The 17,800-nt window shown below is 39.3% G+C and overlaps 1 protein-coding gene across 5 annotated transcripts in view; it reads right to left on the bottom strand.

Moving 5' to 3' along the window:
- Positions 1-17,800, bottom strand: part of SLC7A2 (solute carrier family 7 member 2) — a 74,742-nt gene that overhangs the window by 14,178 nt on the left and 42,764 nt on the right. For 3 of the 5 annotated variants that reach the window (XM_033226184.1, XM_033226206.1, XM_033226192.1), the window contains 6 exons: positions 13,565-13,962; positions 12,683-12,838; positions 8,028-8,193; positions 6,443-6,576; positions 4,552-4,774; positions 1,690-1,829 (listed from right to left, as the gene is read on the bottom strand). In XM_033226184.1, the coding sequence (XP_033082075.1) occupies positions 1,690-1,829; positions 4,552-4,774; positions 6,443-6,576; positions 8,028-8,193; positions 12,683-12,838; positions 13,565-13,940 (1,195 nt within the window). In that variant the 5' untranslated portion in view covers positions 13,941-13,962. Of the gene's footprint in view, positions 1-1,305; positions 1,443-1,689; positions 1,830-4,551; positions 4,775-6,442; positions 6,577-8,027; positions 8,194-12,682; positions 12,839-13,564; positions 13,963-17,800 lie in introns of all 5 variants that reach the window. The other 2 variants (XM_033226201.1, XM_033226216.1) reach the window with 1 other exon arrangement.

The following is a 17,800-nucleotide window of genomic DNA, read 5'->3' as shown; positions in this document are numbered from 1 at the left end:
CTTCACATCGTCTAGGGCAAACCTTCATTTTAGGGGGGCAGAATCCTAGGCCTGAGAAAATAAGTGGCTTGACCGTCTAACATATGTTTAAGAAAGGGCCAGATTCGCCGGGCGCGGTGGCTCCTACGCCTGTAATCCCAGCACTTTCAGAGACCGAGGCGGGTGGATCACGAGGTCAGGAGATCGAGACCATCCTGGTGAACACGGTGAAACCCCGTCTCTACTAAAAATACAAAAAAATTAGCCAGGCGTGATGGCAGGTGCCTGTAGTCCCAGCTTCTCAGGAGGCTGAGGCAGGAGAATGGCGTGAACCCAGGAGGTGGAGTTTGCAGTGAGTACATTCTGATCCTGAAAAAAAAATCCATATTACACAAAACGAAGCAGTAGCTTTTTCTAACCTAATTTCCCAACAATTCAGAGCCTCAATGAAATTGTCTCTTTGGTTTGAATTCCTAGTGCCAAGATTGTTCGTTACTTTACGTATAAAGTTTGCTAAAGTCTTTCTTTTGCTTCCTGTAACAGTACCTTTAAGGTCATTGTCTGGATCTAGAATCTCACTGAAATTTTCTGCATGAGATAAGAATCTGGCCAAAGGTATTTTACATGGATATTAAGATGTGCCAAAAGACTAGTAATCTGGATTTTCTGAACATAATTTAAGTACCAAAACTGTTGAAGGGGAAAATAGATTCCTGATGGAGTTGGAGAGGATATATACATCTGTAACTGTTAGATGGCTACGATGGCCCTGGGAGCAAGGATACCCACCATACTGAGGACAGTGATCACAACGCCCAAGCATAAATTATCTTGGACATTTCTTATTAATAAAAGGTAAAGCTTAGCATTTAAAAAATCCTATGGTCCTTTAGCAATATTCAACGTATATCCTAGACCAATCAATCATTATTTTAAAATTAGTATTTCAAAAATTAAGCAAGAATTCCTTAATCGAAACTTTATGTATCAATGATGTAATTTTGTGTGCTAGTTCATCAGAAAAGCAATTCATGATATTTAGTGGAGAGCCATTAAAACCCTTTGTATATTTGTTTGAGCCCCAAATATTAAAATAACAAAATAGTAAAAAAAAAAATCCCAAAGGGTCAATTAAGAATGAAATGCAGTATACCACCGCCACCACAATTTTCAATGTTAATCCCAATGGCCGTACACTAATTTACCAGTGATTTTGTTTTTTTTTTTAACTTACATGCACAGCATGCAGACTCTCTTTCTAAGTCCATGCATGCGAATTAAATATTCCAGTCCAATGCTCAAGAAGCCTAAGTCTGTAAAGCTTACCAGAAATGACCCCTGCAGTCAACGTGGCAGCAACTGGTGACTGCCTCTTACTCACTCTGGCAAGAAATCTAAACAGTAAGCCATCCCGGGCCATGGCAAACAGAATTCGGGGTAAAGGGAACATAGAGCCCAGAAGACTAGAACAGAAAAATTCAAAATTCACACATGAGTTATTTTCAGGATTATTCTAGACAGGTACGCACAGGTAAAGACTGGACACACAAAAATGCAGAACCAAAAAACTCAAACTAGGAAACATTCACAAAAAACGTGACTGAACTACTTGTAAATCAAAACAGAAAACCACCTAGCTTTGTATTTTTAACGCAGAGTCCTTGATGAAAAAGATCCCCCGTTTCTTAAGAAAAGTCGACTCTCTCTCACCTGCCACCGCACCCGATGATAAAGTAGCAATTACTGGTGTCTTCGTTTTGGAATTGATTTGAGCTAGACATTTGAAAAGCAACCCATCCTCCGCCATAGCATAGATTACACGAGGCATTGGGAAAATGGATCCAAGAAGACTGAATAAAAAGCAAACACATGCAGTATGGCAAACATTCATGCAAGATTACATCCCCGAACGGAAATAAAATAACTGCATAATATTCAGCATGACAGTTGTAATTATGAAGTCATATTATTTATATTAATAATTATGTCACATTGTTTTTAAATGCACTATGATAGGGCATTTAAAAAATTTGCTAATATTTACCATTGTGCTATTCATTATTCTGTTACAGATAAGTAGTACCCAGCAAAATTACCAGACTAAAAACAACATTGCAAGTAATTTGTATGTCCCCACAATTATTACCAAATTAAAACTAAGCAATTAAGACTTAACCAAACCAATATTATTAAGACATTTTTAGCAGCAACAACTTAGAAAATAAAATTATTAATTTGATATGTAATTAAAGAAAAGACTAAGTAATTTTATTTCATAAGCAATAGTTGCAACCTTTATTCAATAATGATGTGTTTTTTGCATTTATTGTACCAGTATTTTTTCTCATACACCCTGATATTGGATCAAGTTAGTAATAATCCCCAGCATCATAAGATAATCAAGGTAGAAAAAGGCAAAGAAGATCCATTTACGTAAATGTAGTATGCGGGGGGACCACAATGAAAAGTTAGCAACTGAAGTTTAGTAAGACAGTTTTTGCTTGAGATGTTCGGAATTACTTTTGTTTACTAGCTGCACCATTTCACACATTACTTAGTTGTGAAAAATAACCATGTAAGAGAAAACAAAAAAAGTATTTTATTTAAAAATCCTTAAGGGAAGAGGGCTTCTCAGACCTTCAAAAAAAATAAATAAATAAAAATAAAAATAAAAATCCTTCTTATTTATTTATTTTATTTGCAACAGGGTCTCACTCTGTCACCCAGGCTGGAATGCAGTAGTACGGTCATAGCTAGCTCACTGTGCCCTCAAACTCCTGGGCTCAAGTGATCCTCCCACCTTAGTCTCTCAAGTAACTGCGACTGGGACTAAAGGCACATGCCACCATTTATTGAAGTTTATTGAAGTTTTTGAGGAGACCGAGCCTTGCTATGTTGCCCAGGCTGGTCCTGAACTCTTTGCCTTAAGTGATCCTCCCGCCTCGATGTCCCAAAGTACTGGGACTACAAGAGTGAACCACTATGCCTGGCCTTTCTTTATCTTTAATAAGGCTCTGTTGAGCTTGGTCATAGATGAATCTTTGCCCATTCCTTCTAAGGCCATGGGGGCATGGTATCTTCAGAGTTCAGACTTTGGAAATTACTTGAAGCTATTCAAAATAAACCTCAAGGCCAGGTGTGGTGGCTCATGCCTGTACCCCCAACACTTTGGGAGGCTGAGGTGGGAGGATCACTTGAGCCCAGGAATTCAAGACCAGCCTGGGGAACTTAACGAGACCTCGTCTCTATAAAAAATAAAAAATTAACCAGGTGTGGTGTTATGTGCCTGTATCCTACCTACTCAGGAGGCTGAGCTGGGGAGATCACTTGAACCCAGGAGTTTGAACCTCAGTGAACTATGATCATGCTCCGCACTTCAGCCTGCTTGACAGAGCGAGACCCTGTCTCAAATAAATAAATAAACCTCAACACTAGCAGATGGCTGAGAAACCAAGGGTGTCTAATTGTTACTTAATATTGTCTTTTTTTTTTTTTTTTGAGACGGAGTCTGGCTCTGCCACCCAGGCTGGAGAATATTGTCTTAATGGTAAGTAATTAGAGAAAAGACTATTTGTAGGAAGTTCAAATTTCAATTTAAAATTTTACATGAAATTTCCTCTATTCTTGAAGGTACTTTCTTATTACATAGAAAATAAAAGGGAGTTTGAAGGGGAAAAATAAAGCTAGGTTGGTGAATTACACTAAAAGACTTCTTTTTCTAGTTTCAGACTTTTAGAACCTTATTTTCAGTTAAAACATTACTAATCTGGTAAAAAAGATTAATTTTCTCTTTGCAAGACTCTTCTACCATATGGCATGATAAAAAATGAGAATGAAATATCTTACTCATAATCATATGTTAATTGAAATGAGGGTAGCTCAGGAAACCTGGGAAATGAGTTCTAAAATATTCAAACAAGCAGCTACTGAGAATCTGAAAACTCGAGATTCAATGACCCTTTTCTCTTCACATATTTATATGAATTGCCACCATTTATTTAAGAATGATAATTTCTATTTCTAGACCAACTGCACTCTGATTGGTGCTAAGAAGAAAAAGTCTCCATGTTTCACAATAAAAAGCACATTATATTTTTAAAAGACAGAGCATAAGTGTTCACTCACATAGGCTCAGTATTACTCGAACAGAGTGTAGCAAATGCAAAGTCTGTACATACATTCTCAGATGTCTGAAGAACTACAAGTATCACCAAAGCCAATGGAGAAACATTTTAGGACAAGAATCCTGAAGTTTCATAATGCCTATATACATGACTATGTGCCACAGATATATTTGTGTGTGTGTGTGTGTGTGTGTCTCAATGCCACATATATTTCTACTGAAGCCTGGACCATCACTATCTTCAAAAACTGACTCTGAACTAACAGCAGGGGAGTTTATCCTTTAAGATTTTTATATGGAAATTCTGAGCAAGCTAATCATTAAATACAAAGTTACACAATATTTTGTTTCTATTAGGATACTTTTTAAATAGACAAAAGCAAATTTTTAGACACTGACTACTTTGTAGAATCCCAAACAGCCCCTGCCCCAAAGGCCACGCAATGTACCTTGTTGACAAGGCGCAGAGAGAACCAGCTGCAACAACGTATTTGGCAGGACCCCATCCCACATATTCAAATGCTACAGGAAGAGGGCTTTTTTCATCGAGGAGGTAGTAAGGCATCATAAGTGTTAAAGCTGCAGAGACCCCAAAATAGGCCATAAAGCAAACAAGCAAAGACGTCACAATTCCAATGGGAATAGCTTTCTGGGGATTCCGAACTTCTTCACCTAAGGAAATAGAAACAAAAGATGTGAATGCTTCATAAAACATCAATAGGTAAAGAAATTAAATTGTGCAAAATTCTTCCTTTTCTCCAGGGTAATTCTTCTCTGCTTTTGTCCCTTTTCTTTTCTTATCTTGGTCTGTATTATTTTATTTTATTTTACTTTGTTTTATTTTTTTGAGACAGAGTCTTGCTCTGTTGCCCAAGTTGGAGTGCAGTGGTGTGATCTTGGCTCACTGCAACCTCCACTTCCCAGGTTCAAGCACATCTCTTGCTTCAGCCTCCTGAGTAGCTGGGACCACAGGTGTGTGCCACCACACCTGGCTAATTTTTGTATTGTAGGAGAGATGGTTTGCACCCTGTTGGCCAATCTAGTCTCTAATTCCCAGCCTTAAGTAGTTCCTGGCCTCAAGTGATCCACCCTCCTCAACGTCAGAAAGTATTGGGATTACAGGCGTGAGCCACCGCACCCGGCCGATCCATTTGTTTTACATGAAATTTCCTCTATTCTTCAAGGTACTTTCTTATTACATAAAAAAACAATTCCCAGAGGGAGAAGAGGAGACGTCATGCCAGTCAGTTTCCTATCTCCAGGAAAGAAAAAAACCAACCAACCAATCAAAACCATAACATATCAGCACTGTTAAGTGTTGAGACAGAATAGCAGTCTTAATCCATTTGGAAAATGATTCATCTACAGAGATTAAATGACTGCTGTGCCATTCCGTAGGCCCTTAAGTATGAAAGCTTCAGACGAAGTTATTTCATCTATTTGTATGAAGTTCTAATTTCAGTTTAAAAAACAGCATACTTTGTACACATATGAGATTGAATACTCAAAACGTGGTCAATTGTATGGCCATACCAAGACACAAAAATAGAGGAGGCATTTAGAGAGTGACTTTGGCATGATGATGATGTTGTATAAGATAACACAGAAAGAACAGGCACAATATTTTTTCTCCCACTAACAAACAGACCATTTAAATGAACATGATCATCACGTATGGCACTTCTGGACAGAAGGTTAGGGACGGTAATAATGACTAACATTTATAAAGTAATCAACAGCTTCCAAAGTATTTTTCATATGCATTATTTTAGGGAATCTTCCTACTATCTGAGGAATAGGAATTGCTCTCCCAAACTTACCAACTGGAAACCAAGGGCAGAGAGTTGCATTCTTTCTTTTTATCATCGGCAGCACGTGTCACAGCTGCGTCTGGAACTAGTGCCCTTCTTTTTTTTTTTTTTTTTTTTTTTTTGAGGCGGAGTCTCGCTCTGTCGCCCAGGCTGGAGTGCAGTGGCCGGATCTCAGCTCACTGCAAGCTCCGCCTCCCGGGTTCCCGCCATTCTCCTGCCTCAGCCTCCCGAGTAGCTGGGACTACAAGCGCCCGCCACCTCGCCCGCTAGTTTTTGTATTTTTTTTTAGTAGAGACGGGGTTTCACTGTATTAGCCAGGAGGGTCTCGATCTCCTGACCTCATGATCCGCCCGTCTCGGCCTCCCAAGTGCTGGGATTACAGGCTTGAGCCACCGCGCCCGTCTGGAACTAGTGCCCTTCTTATCCCAAATCCGTCTCTCTTTCCTGGACCCTCTGCTGCCACACACGGGTACTCGTGCATGACAAGGAACACCCATTCTTCTACACTGAGCCAAGACACTGCTCTTACCAGTTGTTGCAATGCAGTCAAATCCCACAAAGGCATAAAAGCAAGTTGCAGCACCAGCCAACGTTCCTGTAAAGCCATAAGGCATAAAGCCACCAGCCCCATAGATACTTGTTCCGTTTTCAGAAGGTGGTTCTCTAAGAAAGAGAACAAACACAGTGGAAAGTCACTTTGACAGAAAACTCTCCTTCTGGTAACTTGTCTCAGACTATATCCTTGGAAGGTGGTTGTGTTTATCAGCTCTTTGAAGCTGATATACATAAAACTAAAACTTTACTCTTCACCCTGTGCTGCAGAATGTGGTGGTGCCCTTAACAATGGTACCTAACAATGACCCTCCTGTGTCACTGACACCCAATTACAGGCTGACTGACAGCATATGTAGAAGCCCCAGACCAGCTCCAGCTGAACCTACAGCCAGGGAGGATTTTGAGAGCAGAGACTCCACATTTGAGCCATGCTCTGGGACAAAGACCAGAAACCTCCTCTTCTCATAGATGCTTATTCTTAGGAGAATCCATTCTTCAACTCATAAAGCATCGAGTAAGGCAGAGTACACATCTCTAACATTCCCTAAGAAGACATTTAAAAACATGAAACAAAACATCCTCATCTTGATTGATACTAATGAAACTGAGTATTTTATTATATGTTAAAAACTATATAAGTTTATAGGATACTAATTTTTTCCATTATTAGAAAGACTAAATAACATATGTCAAGAAAAACATACAGATGTACCTCATTCCATGCAATAGGTATTTGTGTAATCTTATGTCTGCTTGTGCAACTAAAAACATTCGCCAAAAAACAAGGTCTGAAGATTACTAAAGCATTAAAAGAATACAATAAAACTGAATGGTGTTCCTGAAGGAAGAACTAAAGGATGCAGGAGTCAAAAATACTCGTCGTTATTTAGCAGTGGCAAACTGCTGGGGGGAAAAGATCAAGTTTTCCCAGTGGTTAGGATCTTCCCTTGCTCTTCCCTTAAACCCGGAGCAGAGCTTGAGGCTGGGAACCAGCAGGTGCATGGGTTCACACAGTTGCTACACAGGGAGCACACCTATACCTTTAAGTTTGAAGGGAGTTTGGGAAGAGGGGTCTTGGAATGGAACAGCCTCTCAGAAGGGTCTCAGAAGCAAGAAATTTGAGAACCATTGCTCTAGAAGAAACTCACATATGCCCTCTGGTATGGTTTGGCTATGTCCCCATCCAATCTCATCTTGGATTGTGGCTCCCACAGTTCCCATGTGTTGTGGGAGGTGGCTGAATCATGGGGGCGGGTCTTTGCTCATTCTCATGATGGTAAGTGGGTCTCACAAGATCTGATGGTTTTATAAGGGAAAGTTTCCCCACACAAGTTCTCTCCTCTTGTCTGCTGCCAGTTAAGACATGCCTTTCACCTTCTGCCACGATTGTGAGGCCTCCCTAGCCATGTGGAATTGTGAGTCCATTAAACCTCTTTTTCCTTATAAATTACCCAGTCTTAGGTATATCTTTATTAGCAGAGTAAAAATGACCTAATATAGCCACTTAAAATATTTTCTTAAGAAGGAGGAAAAAAAAAAAAAAATCTCAAATATTTTACCTGGCACTTGCTGATATATTTTTGAGAAACTCTTCACTAATCTTCCAGTTTGCCACATTTCCTTTCACAAATCCAGCAACCATCACAAACAGAAGGACCAGAATATTAACAGCTGTGAAGACTTTATTTACCCAAGCAGACTCTTTTACTCCAAAAGACAAAAGACCTATGGAAGAAGAAAGGGCATTTCCATGTTTATTTATCTTCAGGAAAGGCAATGGCATTTTGAGGCAAATACGGGGCTTCAGGATATTCTTTCACCAGGATTCATATCTTTAATTTCCATCTATCCACTTCTACTGCTAGTTCTTATTCATTAGTTAATTACCTAATCCTGAAAGGTCTTCTGAATGCAACCAACTCAATTTTGGAGGCGGGTCGTGCTCATAAAAGACACCACACTTTCTAAGAAACATAACTCTAGTAACTTTGGCCATCTTTGCCAGTGATAGGTAAAGTAACATCTAATTTCAAGGTAAAAGGTTGCAAACTATTTTTTCTTTTTTTGAGACAGAGTCTCGCTCTGTTTCCCTGGCTGAAGTGCAGTGGTATTATCTCGGCTCACTGCAACCTCTGCCACGTGTGCTCAAACAAGTCTCTCACCTCAGCCACCTGAGTAGCTGGGAATACAGGTGTGTGCCACCATATCCGGCTAATTTTTGTATTTTTTGTAGGGTTGCAGCTTTGCCATGTTGGCCAGGCTAGTCTCGAACTCCAGACCTCAAGTGATCCGCCTGTCTCTGCCTCCCAAAATGCTGGGATTATAGGCACTTAAGCCACAACAACCGGCCCAGTTGTGAACTTTTAAAAAGTAAACACTAAAACATTTATCTGCCATGCACACAAAATACATAAACAAATATAATTCTTCAATTGTGCCAAAAAACTACTTTGTTAAACCTATTCTCATTTTAATAGCTTTATATTCTGATTGTAAAAGTGATAAATTTCCTATTCAAGTACTTTGAAGACACAGAAAAAAAACAAAGATCAACCATGCTTTTCCCTCCCAAGTTTTGTACATACACAAAAACACACACATACACACAAACACACACATACACACACACACTCTTTTGTGCCAGTAAATATATAATCCCATCTTTAACAGCTGCATAATCTTACACTATATTGAGGTACTGCACTTTTAATTCATCCCTTATTTATAGACAATTAGATCACTCTTTGTTTGTTACAATTATAAATAGCACTGACATAATAATTCTTTTATAATTATCTTTCTACACTTTCCATTTACTTCTTTTTTTTTTTTTTTTTGAGACGGAGTCTTGCTCTGTCGCCCAGGCTGGAGTGCAGTGGCCGGATCTCAGCTCACTGCAAGCTCCGCCTCCCGGGTTCACGCCATTCTCCTGCCTCAGTCTCCCGAGTAGCTGGGACTACAGGCGCCCGCCACCACGCCCGGCCAGTTTTTTGTATTTTTTAGTAGAGACGGGGTTTCACCATGTTAGCCAGGATGGTCTCGATCTCCTGACCTCATGATCCGCCCGTTTCAGCCTCCCAAAGTGCTGGGATTACAGGCTTGAGCCACCGTGCCCGGCCTCCATTTACTTCTTTACAATAATTTTCTGTAAGGTAATACTGCATCAAAGGTCTGTAGTGTTGGTTCCTATTATCAAAATATTCTCTGGAAAGTTTGGCTCAATTTAAAGTGTCTATTTTTTCTATTAGGGTATTCTATTCATATTGATCGATATGGTTTGGCTGTGTTCCCACCCAAATCTCATCTTGAATTGGAACTCCCATAATCCCCATGTGTCAAGGGAGGGACCCAGGGGGAGGTAACTGAACCATGGGGGCAGGTTCCCTGGGCTGTTCTCGTGATAGTGAATACACCTCACGAGATCTGATGGTTTTAGAAAGGGCAGTTCCCCTGCACATGCTCTCTTGCCTGACACCATGTAAGACGTTCTTCCGCTACTCTGTCACCTTCCACCATGATTGTGAGGCCTCCCCAACCATGTGGAACTGTGAGTCCATTAAACCTCTTTTTCTTCATAAATTACCAAGTCTTGGGTATTTCTTCACAGCAGTATGAAAATGGACTAATACATTGATTTATAAAATTTATTTATATATTAATGCCATACGCTCTCTGTCATGTACAACACATATTTTTCCCAGTTTGTTTCTGCCTTTAAGCTTACTGTTGATTATATGCATGTAGAAAAGTTATGAGAATAAAAAATAAATTTTCCCTTTTTAGTTTCTACCTTGAAAAAAAATCTCTTAAACATTAACCCAAACCATCTACTTTGTTTCCTTCCAGCATTTTTCTAATTATATTTATCATATGTATATCTTTAACCCATCTGGTATAAGATTTGAATTATGGACCTAAGAAAGTTTATCTTTTACTATTGAGCAAATGATCGCTGTGAAAAGACGATGTCACAGATTTACTTGTTTCTTCCCCATATGTATACCACCCAGCACCAAATAAGCAAATTTTTCTAAGCAGAGATGAAAGAACTTGAATTTTGTTCTTCTACCTGTATAATTCCTAGAATCATATATTAACCATATAAAGGAAAGCTGTATGGCCAGTACAGTTCCCAACTCTGTAATTGTAAGCTAGGTTAGGAATCGCTACTATATACCTCGGAGAATAACAAAGCCACCTTTATATTTCACATAAATTTCCCAACAGCGCATGTGCACTGTCTACTCTGAGGTCTCATCTCCCACTGGCAGATTAGACATCAATGAATATCTCATCTAAACGGAGCATACACTTCCTGTGTATCTTTAGTAAAACAACTGCTTCATGTCACAAGACATTTGGTGCTACAATATGAATAGGGATTTCCAATGGGGGTTTTGATCTTCAAAGATTCTAAGGACATTGTTTAAAACATAAGCTTCACCTATAATTAAAGGAAAGATAAGATGGTGAATGAACACGGGACAAATGAGCCAAGGCCTGAGTCTTGCCATGAAATTAAACTATGTGCTGACTGTGTCATAGCTACATGCTTTCCATCATTTAGAGATTAAAGTGGAATATTTTAAGTTCATTAAAATGATCAAATATGATGTAAATAAAATATGATGTAAATAAAATAAAATATGATGTAAATAAATAAAATACAATGTAAATACTTTAACACTAGACTGGTTTCTATTTCTAAGCTAGACTGCTTAGAAACCAAAACAACAATCAATCTTTGTTGAAAAACAATTGATGCAATTTCTCTTGACATTAGAATCAAAATGCAAAACATTTTAGACCTATATACGTTGTTCATGTTCTTATCCCTATCGCTATATAAAACATTTAATTAATGACTCACTTTTTAAAGGGTAAAGCTGTTTTCAAAATTATATAATTTTCTAGTAAACATTTCAAAAGAGAAACACATTTCTGTCTCACTCTTCTAACAAGGGAGAAAACAGAGATAAGGTTGGACAAGAAAGTATGAGGCAGATTGCTCAGGGTAAAGCAAGTAAGAAGGAGGAACAGACATGGTTTTTACTCTTAGTGTAATCCTTGATAGGTATAAGCAGGATTGCAGGTAAGAATGAGACTCAAAATAGAAAATGTGGCCAGGCGTGGTGGCTCACGCCTGTAATCCCAGCACTTTGGGAGGATGAGGCGAGGGGATCGCTTGAGATCAGCAGTTTGAGACCACCCTGGTCAACATGGTGAAACCCTGTCTCTACCAAAAATACAAAACTTAGCCAGGCGTGGTGGCGGGCGCCTGCAGTCCCAGCTACTCGGGAGGCTGAGGCAGAAGAATCGCTTGAACTCGGGAGACAGAGGCTGTAGTACCACTGTGCTCCAGCCTGAGTGACACAGACTCCATCTCAAAAAAAAAGAAAAAAGAAAAAAAGAAAATGTTCAAATACTTAAAACAAATATAAGGAGACTGAGCAGGGATTAGCTATGCCTATGAAATAGAATTGACCACCACGTGAGTGCTTACTAGGAACCAAATGAGAAGGCTGTAGGAGGCAGACACTGATGCCTCATTTTATGTATGAGCAAACTGAGTGAGGGAAAGATTATATAAATTGTTCTATGTTCTAAAGGGAGTGAGTGGCACAGCAGGATTGAAATCTGGTTATTCGAATTCCTGTGCCTCTTAAAACCACTATGCTACCATACTGACAAAAACTGAAAAATCCTAGTACTAAGTATGTTTGTCTATATAATGTCAACATTACAAAATGACAGGTGATTTGAACTTGCTTCCTTTACAACCAAAGGCCTACGTTATATAGATGAAAGCATATCAGAAAAACAGAATTTGTTCTAGAAATTGCAAATATCCCTAGTTGTATCTAGTAAGATGAAACAATGCCAAGAAAGTATACATTCTTCCTTACTGAAACCACTGCTATTCCTGCAAACCTGCAATTAATTATTAAAAAAATCAATGTCCTCATCCTATTATTTAGTGTGTGCTAAGTGCCATTTACTCAGAAGCGCTATTTTTACCACTGCACACAATTTAGACTTAGATTAAAATGTGATTCCAGCTAGTGATAAACCCCACAGATGTCTAACAGTAACATAAATGTATAAATATACTGACCTTGTCTTGGGAACTCAGGCCCCAAATTCAGAAGTAACCTATTTTCCTGAGACAAATAGTGTGGCTCATCCTGGGGAGAGACATAACTGGTTTTCTTACCTGCTAGAAGTAATATAAGGCACACAGCAAAAAAATCAGGATATTCTGCAAGACCGGTGTAATTCATTCTGAAGTATGTCCTCAAAAACTGACCAATCTGTTTGCTAAGAAGTTCATCAAAGGTGCCACTCCAAGCTCTTGCAACACTTGACGTACCTTCCCAAAACAAAACAGAGGATACGAAGTCACTGGGGGCAAATTAACATAGCATGGTTTGCTACTCTATTATAGGATAAACATGAGTTCACAAAAGATTGAAAATTTTAATCACATATACAGTATCTGGATATTTATAATCATACCATAGTCATCAAATGTTCAAATCTGTAACTGTGGAATGTGGTAACTTTATTTGCAATAAAGAATTGTAACTTAAAAAGTCTGCAAGTCCACTAAGAGGCATAGTCAAACATGAAGCAAAAATCACAGAATTGTTTGGCCGGGTGCTGTGGTTCACACCTGCAATCCCAGCACTTTGGGAGACCAAGGTGAGTGGATCACCTGAGGTCAGGAGTTCGAGACCAGCTTGGGCAACATGGTGAAACCCAGTCTTTACTAAAAATGCAAAAAATTAGCCAGGCATGGTGGCAGGTGCCTATAATCCCAGCTACTCAGGAGAACTGCTTGAACCCAGGAGGCAGAGGTTGCAGTGCGCCGAGTTCACGCCACCACACTTCAGCCTGGGTGACAGAGTGAGACTGTCTTAAAAAAAACCCCAGGAAATTCTGTAATTAGGAGGAGACATTTTAGAGATGACAAAAATGAGACACACAGACATCAAGTGATGTACCCGTACCCAACACCTACAACTGAACCTAAGGGCTGTGACACAGGGCCGCGATTTCTTCCATTCCACGCGTTAGACTTCTTTTTGAAACATACCTATCACATAAGATAAAATGAGATTCCAGCCAGTGATGAAGGCCCACAGCTCTCCGACAGTCACATAGGTGTACAAATACGCAGACCCTGTCTTGGGGACACGGGCCCCAAATTCAGCATAGCAGAGGCCAGCCATCACCGAAGCCAGGGCAGCAATGAGGAAGGACACCACGATGCTGGGGCCCGAGTCTGCCTTGGCCACCTCCCCGGCGAGGACGTAAACCCCAGCACCAAGGGTGCTTCCAACGCCCAGGGCAATGAGGTCCATGGTGGATAAGCAGCGGCATAATTTGGTGTCTTCTAGATTGTCCAGAGTCACAATTTTTCTCCGGATCAGACATCGGGCAAAGGTCAGCGCGGCTTTGCAGGGAATCATTCTGACGTCTGATGAAGGCAACCTGAGCAGAAGGGAGGAGGTTAGAAGCTGATCTGGAATCATCATCCCTCCCTTTGGTGACCCAGCTTCCAGGCACAATTAGAGCGAGGCTGTGTGTGCGTTTCACTTGTTAGAAGAGATGCAGTGACCCAGAGCAGTCAGAAGGAAGGTTTAATAACCAGAGCCTCAAATTTCCTGTAGTTCAATTTCCTGTAGATACATGTCCCTTTATAAGAGACTGCAATAAATGGCTTAGGTGGCAAGCAAAGGAATATAGCAGCCTTGGGTGATTAAAAAGATTTGCCATTCTTGTTTGCATATTGTAATTTCGTGTTTTTGTTTTTGTTTGGAGACAGGATCTCACTCTGTTGCCCAGGCTGGACGGCAGTGGCACAATCTTGGCTCACTGCAGCCTCAACCTCCTGGGCTCAAACAGTCCTCCCACCTCAGCCTCTGGAGTAGCTCAGCCTCGGGATTATGGGTGTGAGCCACCAAGTCCAACCTAAACATTTTCAAAGGATATGTTGATAGAAATATATTTCAAGAGATGGCTAATTTTGCTCTCACTACAAGGAAGGGAGTGAATTGCCTCATCTTTTAGGTTCTGTCCCTCTGTACTTCAACTATCCATTTAACTCAGGTTCTTTTTTTTTTTTTTTTGACAGGGTCTCACTCTGTCAGCCAGGCTGGAGTGCAGTAGCAAGATCATAGCTCACTGAATTCTCAACTTCCTGGGCTCACTCAATCCTCCTGCCTTAGTCTACTGAGTAGCTGGGTCCACAGGCATGTGCCACCATGCTCAGGTAACTCTTTTATTTTCGGTAGAGATGGGGTCTCACTATGTTGCCCACGCTGGTCTTGAATTCATGGGCTCATGCAATCCTACCTCCTTGGCCTCCCAAAGTGCTAGGATTAAAGGTATGAACCACCATACCTGGCCCAGATTTTTCAGGCCTTACTAAACACCAGGAATTGTGCTGAGAATATGTGTAGAATGATGTCTTACATAGATGGGGTCGCTAGCCTTACAGGACTTAGCTATCGTCTAAAAGCACGTAAAAACTTAATCATTTCGTATTCTCTGGATTTATCAGGCATGTGTGAGCTTCTCTGTTTTCATTTTAAACAATGAATGTGAAGCAGATGTGAACGTTTTAGAATTTTTAAAAAATCACCTCTCAAAGTTTGCTGAAATCTAAAACTGTCATTCAACCATGCTTTAAGTATGAATTTGTACTAAAATACACAAGCTTATTATAGTTCAGATTTCTAAATAAATAAGTCCAAAGTCCATGCCAAATATTATTCTACATTCTTTTAAAAATGGAATGAATAAAGTAGACAAAAAGTCACACTCCCCACCTCCTGCAAGCCTAAACAATCTAACACTGAAAAAACATCAGGTTACAAAACAAGGTAAGAATATTAGTTAAGAAAAAATACATAGGCATATATTACACTAAAAAGGCTTAAAGCAAAACATATCAAAATATTAACAGTCATTATATTTAGAAGATGGGTTCATCTCTGTATTTCATATATTATATTGCTAATACCTATTTCTAATTTGTCTCCAATGAATATGTACAACTTATATGCAAAAGAAATACTAAAAATGAAAGAGCTGTACATGCGATTGTCTACCAAAACATGTAACTTAGCAGATTACTAAATAACTGAGGAACATTATCCACAACACTATAAATATAAATACAAGCTTCTAATAGTGAAAGCAGGTAAGTCAAAGAAGACGAAGAAAAGCCTAAGGAGAAATAAAAAAAGAAGTGACGCATTCCTCGATGATAAAAATAAACTTTTACACACCTTCAGGATCTTCTGTGCCACTTGACAGAGTGTCAAAGCGTGACACTTCACAAACGCTTGTGGGAAAATCTGCAAATATGTTGACATCTCCAGTTTTACCAATAGCCAGGTTTTCAAAGCCAAAACCTATCAATGCTCCCATAAATCAAATGTATATCAATTTCTACCACTGGCTAACCCTTAAATAGCCCGTTCTCATAGAGCTAGAAGGTAAGTGTTCTGCTTAAAAAGAACTGAGAAGTAAAAAGTGGAAGTTACATAAAGGCCAACCGAGGGGGTCAGGAGGGATGGGAAAGGTAGTTACTAAATGCTGAGCTTCTGTAATATTTACGCATTTTTATACAGAGATGCACAAAGAGCAAGGATTAGGGACCACGGCCAACTGAAAAGTGCTCAGAAACAAAGACACACTGAAGTTCATTGATGATTGAAGATCACGTGAAAATGGGACATGTCATATACAACTTTGGGAACACAACTGATAAACAAAGTGCAGCATATCCATTTGTCACTTAACCAGATAAAACATGCCTATGGTGGAGGACTTAATTAACCTTGACTTTGATAAGTAAAAGACATAAATTCTACAACTACTGCATATTTAAAGAGAAAGGATCTGGAAGGAAGCAAGGAAAACCAAGGAAAGATTCGGGGGCTAATAGGATTGTGGGTAAACTTTTTTCAAATCCTTTTTTCCCGGTACTATGATTATGATGTTATTTGTGAAATTTCTAAAGAAAAAAACAGCATAAAAAGAAAAGAATAAGCAAGTCGACCTCCTTTGAAAACAAACCTCCTTTGAAAACATTAAAACAGTAAAAGCTTTTATTATTAAGTTACCCAAAATGAATAAATGAGTGATGGTCATCTCTTCAATATGAGATTGAATTTAATTCACTCCAGATGACACAGGAAGCAGGACTGCTTATAGAAACGCACAGCGTTAATCAGATAAGATATGATTTCCACTGATTCTTTCCTAGTTTTTTTTTTCCTTTTTTGGGGGGAGGTCTGTGTAGGAAAATACTTCTTTCCCATTAAAGATGACAAGTATTTTACGTGTAGTCAGGTTTTCTGTGTTGCTCTGGAGAAAAAAGACAAAGATCTCATTTGTCAAGCATTCATTTGCTTTTGAGTAATTAGAAGAGCATACGTCAGAAACTTCTCAGAACTGGCAGGTTACTCAACGTCCTCTGCAAACAATCTCAACCACGCACAGCCTGGTAAAACACGGATTGCAAAAGCCACAACACAGAACTAATTTTGTAGGACTATAATGGGATGGGAGAAAAGTAAGGAACAAACATATTGGGCCAATTTCATGAGTCATTATTAAACAAACATTTATTGAGTCCTAGCAGGTGTATCATGCAGTGCTTAGTAGACGAAGAAAGTGAATCTCGTACTTTTGTAAAATATGCTTTTGTCGAGACACACTGATATATGAAAGTAGTGTGGCAACAAGAGAATGAGAAACACATTTGTGTCTAATATTAGTGATGTAATGTGGTATGTACATATTTTTGAAGTTTTTATAACTTATTCAACATTTAAAAAAAGATAAGCTCCCTACGTGAAATGGTTATGACCATCTTACTCTCATTTTTACAGAGGACTTTCACGGCCCAAGAAAAAACATCCCTCCCACTTCTACAACAAATACAAATGCAGGGATAAAATGCAGGGATTTTGGAGGTGATTCCTTTATTCTGGAGGGCACAGACTTTGTTTTTCCAGGAGCAGATGATCTGCACCATTGGAACCACTGTCAGTTATTGCTACAGTGACCAAGGACTCATATTTAATAAGCAACCTACATGCATGTAGTATAAGAAAAACGACGCAGATTTTGGGAAGAGGCCCGTACAAAACTCACACCCACATCCTTGGCCTTCGAATATAAGGCTCTAATCAATATCTCTATGAGGTCACAGGTGATTCTGCCAATACCAGAAATCGATCTCTTTCTTCAATAAGCAATTATTTTATTAATTGCTGAGACAGCGGCGTCTCTTGAGGAAGACAAATATGTGCAC

Source organism: Trachypithecus francoisi, unplaced genomic scaffold (assembly GCF_009764315.1).
Source record: "Trachypithecus francoisi isolate TF-2019V2 unplaced genomic scaffold, Tfra_2.0 Contig01440, whole genome shotgun sequence".
Classification (NCBI taxonomy): Eukaryota; Metazoa; Chordata; class Mammalia; order Primates; family Cercopithecidae; genus Trachypithecus; species Trachypithecus francoisi.
This window is presented reverse-complemented; position numbering and strand designations above follow the sequence as displayed.